Here is a 10957-nt window from a genome sequence, read left to right on the forward strand (position 1 = left end):
TTTCAACTTAGTGGTTAAGACTTGTTTTATTTCGGTAACTGTTTAAACGAGACAGATTTTCAGAAGTTTTTGATATTCTATAAGTTTTCATTGAAGAAGCTTTCAACTTTAGGCGATGTATTATAGAGGCATTCAACCATGGAATTTTATTTTTCCGGACTGGAACTTTACTCTCCAACTTATAAAAATTTGTCAAAATGCGATTTGGATTTGACAGAGAAATACCCTCATTCCAGTTAGTATTCTCAATCTCAGCATGAAACATGGGTAACTTTGATTTTGGAATCCTTTTAATGAAATTATGCACATGACCTGTAGGTTTCGTAAGTTTTTTTTCTAATGACATAAATAAGTGAATGATCCAAGATTGAAGTATTTATAACTCCAGATATGCCATATATGGAGGATCGATTTGTGAAAATAAGATCCAAAATGGAATTGCATATTCTTGCCAAATCTTGTTGGTGCTTTAATTAACTGTTGAAGCCCTTAGTTTATAGACATTGCTTTCAGGCCTTTGGAAGTTTTATCAGCCCAATTCATATTGAAATCAGCAAGAATCACAAACTCTTTTGATTTTATGCTTTTTATGTCAGTGAGCTGCGCTAAATATTTAGTTGAATTAACACTTGAGTGGAGTTGGGACTCCACCATGGCTGCCTGATGTCACGAGATCAACCGATACAGGTTTTTGAAGGCTGATACCGATTATTTTGACATCAGTCTAACCGATACACCAATTTTTGAAGCCAATATTGCTTTTTCTTCCTCCATTAACACAATAGCATAACAATGATAACAAATGTTATACAGTCTCAATTTAAAGAAAAAGGAAACATTTATTAACTGAGCCTTGTCTCCCGTAGGCTGCGTTCACACAGAACGCGATTTGAGCATCAGGGGTGTCAGGTTTACATGCAAAGTCTATGGTGGAYGCAGGTCAAGGGGTSTCGGGAAATGCGGCACGTCTAGTGCGGCATGTTTTGAAAGCATTACAAGCGCCCCTCTGCTTTAACTGCTGCCCACATGACCCGACTCTGGAACAATCATTAGATAATGGATGGATGGATCAAGGAATGCTTTACATTTTGAAAGAACTAATTGGTATAAAATGGATTAGTTTCAAATGTCTGTACGTTCAGGCTGAGTTTTCTTGTCCCCACACAGCATCTGTACAGGTTCTGGTGGAGCCCGTTGGTCGTTGGTTTGAGGCATACATTCGGAGGAGAAACAGGAACCTGTCAGCCTCTTTTCAAGAGCTAGAAGAGGAAGAGGAGTCCTCAGAAGATGAGGAGGATGAGGAGTTCCAGCTTGAGGAGCACCCAATGCTTAGAACACTTGATCCAAAAGATTGGAAGGTACCTGGAAGACGTTTTTAAATGCTTTATTCTCTGTTAACATCGTGTGACGTATTAGTTATATTTTGTTTAGGTAAAATACCTTTTGAAGATATAATTGCATGCAATGTAAATGGCATAAGATTTTATTCAAGATATCTGCAATAAACTACTGACTGTCTGACTATCTATACCTATATTTTAGTTATAATTTTAGTTAAAATGTTTATTCATTTCATTTACAAAACAAAACAAAACCCGTTACTTACAACTAAACAATTCAAATCAAATAAAATGAAAGGTGGCAGAAGAAGAAAAAAATCTTATCTGCCCCTATTAAAAAAAACACCAATAATAAATAACAAAACAAAACAAAAAGTTCACTCCTAAGCGTCAGTTGTCCCCCTCCTACAGTGCTGCTATTGCCAGTATCACTTCACCCCCTGTTAACAATAGGTGTTAATTAGGTGTCAACGATAGCCATGTGATGTGAGTATCAGTCACATGGAGGGCTTAAAAGCCTGAATTTTGCCTGAAACTCTCAGACTGAAGAAGTCTCTTGGAGGAGAGACGAAACGTTTCATTAAAGAAGAACCCGTCCAGAAGACCTATACAATTTTTTTCTTTTAGATACAGTATATTTTTGTTTTCTTGACATTTTTATCGTATTTTTCATATAGATATCAAATGGTAAATGGCTTGAACTTATATAACTTATCAAATCCACGTGGACCCCAAGGCGCTTTACACTTCAGTCATTCACCCATTCATACACTGATGGTGGTAAGCTACATTGTAGCCACAGCTGCCCTGGGGCACACTGATAGAGGAGGGGCTGCCATGCTCTGGCACCACCAGACTCTCTGACCACCATCAGTAGGTCAACTGGGTGAAGTGTCTTGCCCAATGACACAGTGACTGAGAAAGCAGGAACGGGGGATCGAACCGGTGACCTACCAGTTCCAGGATGACTCCCCTAACCACTCCACCACAACTGCCCTCAAAATTATACTGTATAGACTGAAATTAGGAGTTATGTTGTGATATAAATTTTTAGCCACATCCATCCAGCCTTACATAAACCACTGAATGCCGTACATAAATAGAAACCTTACATTTACAGAAATATTCAGACTTTTTGCAGCAACACTTGATTGTTATCTCAGACTCAGACTGCATCTTGATCTCAGGTGACATGTTTTTACTCTTTGATTGGTGTTAACCTATATGGAGCTAAATTGATGGGACATGATTTAAGTTGGCACACATTTCATCAAAGGCTTTCTAGCTGAGGTCAAACAAACTGTTAGCAGAGCTCAGACGCAAGATTATTGCAAGGCGCAGGTCTAAGCATGATTCTTCAGCTCTGAGGGTTTCTYGGACCTCAGGGATCTCCATATTTCTCAGATGGGTAAAGAGAAGGATAAAGGCCTTAGTGAGAGACGTGCCCAAGAACCTGATGGTCATTCTGACTGAACTTCTGTGATTGTGTAGAGACAGGGCTAAGAATGGCAAGCATCCACTGATCTGTGTTTTCAGAGTGGCTCGATTAAAGCCTCTCTGGAGGGCAGAACATTTGAAAGCTGTTTGAAGGTCTCTCAGACTGCGAAGAACAAGGTTCTCTGGTCTGGTGAAACCACAAATGAAAGAGTTGAAACGTGTATATTTTGGCTTTTTAAAAGACTAGTTCTTTCACAAAGCATACTTTTTTCCCCCTGACAAATCATTCATCCCAGTACCACCAGCTGTGATCAAACAAATGTAATCATCAATTTTGCTTTTTCAGAATCAGGATCACTATGCTGTCCTTGGGCTCCCACACTTGCGATACAAAGCAACACAAAGACAAATCAAAGCTGCTCGTAAGTTTTCCTCTTTTTTTGCTGTCATTGATGCATTGCCTGATTTTCCCAAAGTTAAAATCATTTGCTGCTGTTTCTCTACAGACAAAGTGATTGTATTGAAGCACCATCCTGACAAAAGGAAAGCTGCAGGTGAACAGATTGCTGAAGGAGACAATGACTACTTTACCTGTATAACTAAAGGTTTGTAACATTTTGAAGTTTGACAGGTCTATACAAATGGTATCTCTCATATGCTTTGAGCTGATTCTCATTGTGATATTGTTGCYGTTTGGACCATAGCTATTGAAATCCTGTCTGACCCTGTGAAGAGGAGAGCCTTTGACAGTGTTGACCCCACCTTTGACAACACTGTGCCTTCTAAAGGTGAAGGCAAAGAAAAATTTTTTGAGGTCTTTTCTCCCGTTTTTGAGAGAAATGCTCGGTGGTCTTCCAAAAAAACTGTGCCCAGTCTGGGAACCCCTGACTCATCGTTTGAAGAGGTGGACAGTTTTTACACTTTTTGGTAAGTAAAAATGTTTTTGGCATTTGCTCTGAGGCTGAGATGTTGACTTCCAGCATGGTGGGGATAGGGTGTGAAACCAATTGAGCAGGGCTGTAAACAAACTTTTTGCACTGGTTGCACCAGTGTGCCTAACTTTTTTTCCTAGGTGCTCCAGCACACAGTTAGGTGCCCCCAAATTTAACGTTACAGTTTTATAGGCTCACCTTTTCTTTTAAAAAACTGTCCATTAAGGAAAATTACCTCAGTAATAATAATTAGTTACCAATCTAGTAAACATAAAGTTCTATATTTGAACCAGAATTGTACATGACGTATAACTTACTGAAAAAGTATTTAAAGTGATTCTATGACCTGAAATTGTAACTTAAACATCTCAAGATAAATGAAATGAAGAAATTCTAAATTCTGAGTGCAAATGTTTAAGGGCTGAACATCTTATAAACATTTCATGGTGAAATGTCTTTTAGACTACACGTGCCCTTCAGATGGACAGCTCCTGTAGTTTGGCCTTCTGGATCTTTGGCCTTGGCTAAACCAGCTTTCCACACTCTCCGTAGCATCAAAATCCTCCAGACTTGGGCCCTTTACTCTGCTTCTTATCAGATCGTCCACTGTCTGAATGAAGGGTTGCTCTGGTGTAACTTTTTCATTTGGGAAAAACCCCACCAACATACAGTATTTTACATATCATCTCCACTGATGCTGCAGCCATATTTTTTTCTCTTCCTACTCACGTCTGGACTTTTGTAAACGTTTTCACTTTGAGGACATGGTGGAATGTCAAGTGTAGTGGACATATTTAAAAGGCACAGATGATAATGTTTTTTTTTAAGAGAGCAGCACGTGCAGGGTCACAGAGGAGCGGACTCAAGGGAGGAGAGGAGGGGATTTTAAGTGCTGGCGTGTGTTACCCTCMATTTACACTGGAGGCAGTTCTGCTCCGGTCTGACCCCTGCAGTAAATATGCAACCTTAGAGTCAGTGAGATCATTGGCTCTGCACAGTGGCACAGGGCAGACTTATGCCCATGGCGAGCCACAAAAATTATGGTGGGCTGTCAGCAGCTCTYTCCAGCAGATTGAATGTTGATGTCTAATCCATGCCTGTAGGGCAGTCTTACAGATTGTTGTTGAGATACGTACAACAGGCTCTGGTCCTTTAAAGTGGGTCTGWCTGCCAGCTTTTGCAAGGTAAACTCTCACATTAGCATTAATTGCAAGTATGCCATGGCACCCATTTAACAGTAACACTGTTATCTCTCCCCAATTGGTTGACTGCTTTGGCACACTGCCAAGCCATTAATGACGTTCAAGCCCCTACTACACTCTTGCGCCTGTATGCGGTTCACCTCAGTACAGCCTTGGTCAAATGTGTCTCTATTTCTTGTACCAACTGAGYACAACCGTACACTTTAGAACCAAGTAAGATAAGAAAAGTTAAGATAAGATAAACCTTTATTGTCATTGTACAGAACACAATGAAATTACAGTTCAGAACACCCATTCAGAAGAAGACAGAACATAACAAACATAGGAGAACAGGTGCTCTGGGTCATGCAGCCACAGACCCCTGCACAGAGCAAGGATCATCTTCATGAGGAGGCGCAACCCTTAAAAGAAAAAACAAAATACCACACAAGGATGRATGAGGGAAAAACAAAGCAAAACATATTATATCAACGAAATGTGACCCACTATGGTGTTTATAAAGCACATTTATTAGCCAGAGGAGTAAGTGAGTTTAGTGGGGCATGTTTCTGAAGCCATGAGTGTTGTATGCACTTGTATGACTATCTGAAAAATGAGCCCTAAGAATCTAGTCCTCAAAACCAGCACGTGTTGACTGTTCATTCTATGCGGCCTTTGGCTTGCTCCAGAAACAAGATCACAGATGGGAGTGAGAGAGGGAAAGGTGGGGGGAGCGAGCCACAAGTCGACGTAAACACCCAGGAAAATTTGGTTCCACAGCTCTTCAAGGCCATGTAGGGGAGAGCCGAATCTGTAATCAGTTGTTTGGAAACGGAAGAAAATGTTTTCGGCCAGGCAGACACTAATAATTTTCCATCTGCCTTAATGTCCGCTGGTACCTCTCAATGTGGCGAATCCAATCAGACAAATAGTGTGGACAATTCCACCGAGCTATCAGCTTCTCCAAGATCAATTCCATCTCACCAGCAAAGTCCAGGAACCACAGCCGGCCCGCGACCCTCAGCAGAACCGCTTGCAGGCCGAGTCTCACAGGGCTAGAGTCTGAGTGCTGAGAGCACTGCAATCTTTCATATTCATCAGGCAGCCAGGAAATGGCCTGAATAGCCACCGATGTTGTTTTGCAGAACACCAGTAGACCACCAAGCCAATCTGTAGAATCCAGTGATTGGAATCTAATATWTGTTAGTTGAACAGAGCAGAACAGAGGTCCCACCTTTGACATGTCCTCCCATGGAAGAAAATTTGGCTGGCTAATTGTCCCTAATTGGTCCCGAGTCTCGACATGGAGACTAATTGTGTCAATGACACCCATCCCGACCAAAATTTTTTTCTAGTTGTACTATTTAAGAAATCAGGTCACATTTGTGACCAAATTGCTTGCATACTAGACCCATGTTGAAGATAAGATTTTAATCTTGCTTATTTTTTCTGTTAAAGGTACAACTTTGATTCATGGAGGGAATTTTCTTACTTAGATGAAGAGGAAAAGGAAAAGGCTGAATGGTAAGTAGCTTTTGATCATTTGTGAGAATTGCAGAACTCAGAATGATGGACTTTGACAACCATAAGACGCAGATTATTTTGAAACTTAAACCTTTAAAAGATACATGATTGGATTTTGTTCTCTGCAATATAATAAGGGACAGAGTCCTGCAACTCACTCAGCAGCAGCTTGAGTGACAGCAGCATGTTTTTGTGCATGGCTTTTTAAATCCAGCRYTGATTAATGTTCTCTGAAAGCGTGTTTGAGCACGGTAAGAGAGCGTCTCCATCGGTGACTTCTGAACTGCCAGAGGGAGCGTCAACATAGAACAGGCTGTTCGCCTATTTAGCGGGACTGTCTTCTGAAAAAGGCCTTTCATGTATTTCTGGGTCCACTGCATCTGTTTCTGCTTCTTGTGAGCATTAGTTAGGGCTGGCTGAAGAGAAGGTTTATGCATAGCAGCAAGCCTCTGGTGGATCCTACATGTTGAAGTTTGCCAGACCCCAGAGGCACCAGCACCTTTGAATATCTGTTTGCTGCTTGGTAGTGGCCTTTTAGCAGCTGCTTTCTTAACTTGATGTATTTGTCTGTCAGAACCTTCCTTTTTTGTGCCTTTATCTGCATAAATCTATATGTGCTTTAAATCAGCCACAAATCTTTTAAAGGGATCCCCGATTAGTTGTAACATTAGACTTTATTTGATAAACATATATTTTAACTGTAAAATAACGACTGAAAAAATACTGTAGGATATTTAGTTTTGTAAATTTTTTAAAATATTTTTTAACACGAACTGAGCCATTTTATTTACACGCAAAGCATTCTGGGTAAATGATGACATGGATAGGTCCTCAGTATGAGCGAGCTATATCCACCCTGAAGGTTAATCTTGGACAATATCTGATGATCGACTCTTTTAAATGAAACCAGAGAGCGTTGACAGAGAGGAGAAGGTAGAAATGACTCAGCCTGTAACTGAAAATATGGATGGAGGACAACAGAGCTGCTTCATGGAAGAAGAACCTCAGCTTAGCCTGTTAGCCTTCGCGCTAGCGCCGACGCTATATTGCCTTATATGTATTAGCTCGGTGCTAGCGCTACGAACAAGCTAAACTGAGGTCCTCCATCCATCATTTTTGTGTTCCCCTCTCTGTCATGTGGATGGAGGACCTCAGTGATGAGAGGAGAATGTGTAGCGCTGAGCTAATACATATATATAGTGATAGCATTGGGGCTAATGCTAAAGCTAACAGGCTAAGCTGGGGTTCTTCTTCCATTAAGCAGCTCTGTTGTCCTCCATCCATATTTTCAGTTACAGGCTGAGTCATTTCTACCTTCTCCTCTCTGTCAACGCTCTCTGGTTTCATTTAAAAGAGTCRATCATCAGATATTGTCCAAGATTAACCTTCAGGGTGGATATAGCTCGCTAGCAGCCTCGCACCGAGGACCTATCCATGTCATCATTTACCCAGAATGCTTTGTGTGTAAATAAAATGGCCCCTTCCGTGTAATATATTCTTTAAATTTTAATTTGAAAATTATAAAAACTATCGTCCTCAATATGTGTGAAACATGTTATAGTTCAATTCAAGGTAGTACATCGTCTACACTGGTCTAAGGACAGATTGTGCAAATTCAAAAAGGACTTGGATCCGACGTGTGATCACTGCGGACAATCTCCTGCCACACTTCTGCACACATTCTGGTCCTGTCCWAAGCTACATGGATAYTGGCAAGGCATCTTTGACACCKTTTCAGGACTATTTGGACGAACTGTTCATCCATCACCAYTCATCTCTCTCTTTGGGGTGGCTCCAGCAGAAGCTTCCCTCAGTGAACATTAGAGGACGGTGTTAGCTTTCTGCTCTCTACTGGCTAGAAGACTTATTCTTCACCCTACACAGAAACAGAAAATGATTTTACAAGAGCTTTTGTATTGTAATATTGAGAGTGAATATGGTTTTGTACTAGTCAAAACTGATACTAAATTAATATGTCTAGTTTCTAGTTATGTACATGCAGCTAACACCTGACTTGGACTCTTGAGTATGATTATGTTTATGAGCCAAGACGTTTTCTTGAAATTTTTTATTTTTGTTTTTCTCTTTTGTCTGTGTAGCCTATGATTGTTGAAAAGTTCAATAAATTCATAAAAGTAATACAAACACTTCAAACCAGAAGGTTGGTGTCGTTACAGCAGCTTTAGAATAAAAATCTTTCTTTTGGGAAAACACTTCGATTAGTCTTCGACACAGCGGCACCGAACACTCAGCTGTGCCTTCTGTATGAAAAATGCGGAGAGAAAACAGTCAGTACATGTTGTTTAGTACTGCATGGTTAAAAATGACAGCTCAGCTAAATATTTAAGTCCAAAAAGTGTGAACAGAATGATTTGAATAATACATTAAAAAAGAAAAATCATGCTGCAAACGTAATGATTCTTTTCTTTCTCTCTTTTTTATATTTAATCACAAAACATTAAACAGACTGTCGTGTCAGCTTCATCTGCATGACAAGGACAGATTAATGAAAAGCTCGGCCAGAGTTTCTTTCATTTGTTGTTTTGAATTTTGTTGAAGCTTTTTTCAGAGTTAAATTCAAGAGAAGTCATGATCYGTAGGCTCAAGAGGTCCTGCTGGAAGAGAGGTCCTTCATGCTATAATAGCTCCACAGGTTTTCTGCAGATGGATTCCTCCCTGCAAAACGTCTTTTATCTCCATGAGTTTGAGGCTGTTTCACTAAGTGTAATAAATGTGTGCTTCTGGGTACAACATTTGGATTTTGGAAGTGAGTGGTTATTTATGTYTTTTGTTTTTGGAAGCAAATGATTGAAGCAAAATTCAGCGTAAAAAGTTCTCCCGGCAGGCTGGGACAGGAAAGCGGGTAGATTCGAAGCTGCAAATGGAAGGACGCAATTTTCGTCATGAAACTGCAGCAWTGAGAGCAGATTTTTAACATTTTTATGTAGTACCAGGCCAGTGTTTTTTTCTTTTTCTTTTTTTATTGTTAATTGCAGAAAGATTGTCTTGTTGATATTGTCCCTTCATGTCTGCTGACTTGCACCTCACGACATTTGATGGTTCTCATTGTGTTTGGATTAACGCCTTCACTTTTCTCTCTGCAGTCGAGATGAAAGGAGATGGATTGAAAAGCAGAATCGAGCTTCCAGAGCTCAGAGAAAAAAGGAGGAGATGAACAGAATCCGCACACTAGTTGGTAATATCTTGGAGCTGCTACAAAGTCACTGCGGCTCATGTGAATGTTGTAAATACTGACTTTGCTTGGCTGCAGATACGGCGTACAGTTGTGACCCAAGAATAAAGAAATTCAAAGAAGAAGAAAAAGCGAGGAAAGAGTCTGAGAAGAAAGCAAAAGCTGAAGCCAAGAAAAGAGAGCAGGAAGAGAAGGAGAAAGTGAGTGGAGAGTAAAATCACGCTGTGAGACAGCTCTCTAACACAAACAGCTGCTTCACCTGACAACGCTTACATTTGCTTCTCAATCACACTTTTACTTTTCAATTTCATCTTTCGCTCTAATAAGGCACGGCAGGCGGAGCTGGAGGTGGTCCGCTTGGCGAAGGAGAAGGAGGAGGAGGAGGCCAGGCAGGCAGCCCAGCAGGCGAAGAAGGAGAAGGAAATCCAAAAGAAAGCCTTCAAGAAGGAGAGGCAGAAACTGAGGAGCACCTGCAAGGTCAGCCTTTATACACAGTTTATTCACGTTTCTGTGTTTTTAATTGAGTATCTTCAAGACCCCATACCTTCAACTGACCAGGTCATTTCTTTCCTCTCCACAGAACTGGAATTATTTTGCTGACAATGAAGTTGACAGTGTGAAAATGATGGAAGAAGTAGAGAAACTTTGCGATCGACTGGAACTAACAAGGTTCAGTAAGCTCTGTGGTCATAAGTCTCATTAAATCTAATGCGTTAGTGTTAGACACATTTCTGTAGACATAAGGACATTTTCAGGTTGACAAAATCTAGCTGTCTTGGCAAAAAAATCTCAAGAAAAATGTAGTTTAATAAGTATATTGTTCTGTTGACAGTTTACTCTACAAATGTTCTCATTCAGCCAGGTTGAGAGTTTCAGGAGCTGCTTGAGTAGAACTTCCTCATTCTCAAACATTTTCACTTAAATAGTAGTATACTGTGTACATGACCTAAATAAAAGTATGTAATTTAGTGTTCTCTAATGAAGCGTTGACCTCAAGGCTTTAAACTGCAACATTTAGATTTTTAAGACTGTATACKTATTAAAGAGAGAGGTCTTAACAGCTTTTCTCATTTTGTCGTGTTTCAACTAAGGGGCTCTGATAAAATGAATGAGACAAACGCTTTACAATATAGATGTTAAAATAGGACCAAAGTAGTATAATTGCAAAAGAAAGGGTTTKGGCAATATTTCTTGCTTTGAGGTATGCAGGTGATCAACACAATGCCTGACAGAAAGACAACAGCAATGACCTTAGTTAAAAAGTAACTTACCCCAAAATAATTTAGCTGATAAACTGCCTAGAATGTGTCTAAAATGTTATATAGTACTGTTTCTGTGCTAATTTTGATG

At 40.1% G+C, this 10957-nt stretch overlaps 1 protein-coding gene across 1 annotated transcript in view; it reads left to right on the forward strand.

Annotated features, from left to right (window-relative positions):
• The window catches only part of dnajc2 (DnaJ (Hsp40) homolog, subfamily C, member 2), a 24098-nt gene that overhangs the window by 3637 nt on the left and 9504 nt on the right, over nt 1–10957 (forward strand). The window contains exons 2-10 of the mRNA XM_014029415.1: nt 1168–1358; nt 3124–3199; nt 3284–3382; nt 3482–3704; nt 6349–6414; nt 9519–9610; nt 9686–9807; nt 9935–10084; nt 10188–10276. Coding sequence (XP_013884869.1) covers nt 1168–1358; nt 3124–3199; nt 3284–3382; nt 3482–3704; nt 6349–6414; nt 9519–9610; nt 9686–9807; nt 9935–10084; nt 10188–10276 — 1108 coding nt within the window. The remainder of the gene's footprint in view (nt 1–1167; nt 1359–3123; nt 3200–3283; nt 3383–3481; nt 3705–6348; nt 6415–9518; nt 9611–9685; nt 9808–9934; nt 10085–10187; nt 10277–10957) is intronic.

This window comes from Austrofundulus limnaeus, unplaced genomic scaffold, assembly GCF_001266775.1.
Source record: "Austrofundulus limnaeus strain Quisiro unplaced genomic scaffold, Austrofundulus_limnaeus-1.0 Scaffold899, whole genome shotgun sequence".
Taxonomy (NCBI): Eukaryota; Metazoa; Chordata; class Actinopteri; order Cyprinodontiformes; family Rivulidae; genus Austrofundulus; species Austrofundulus limnaeus.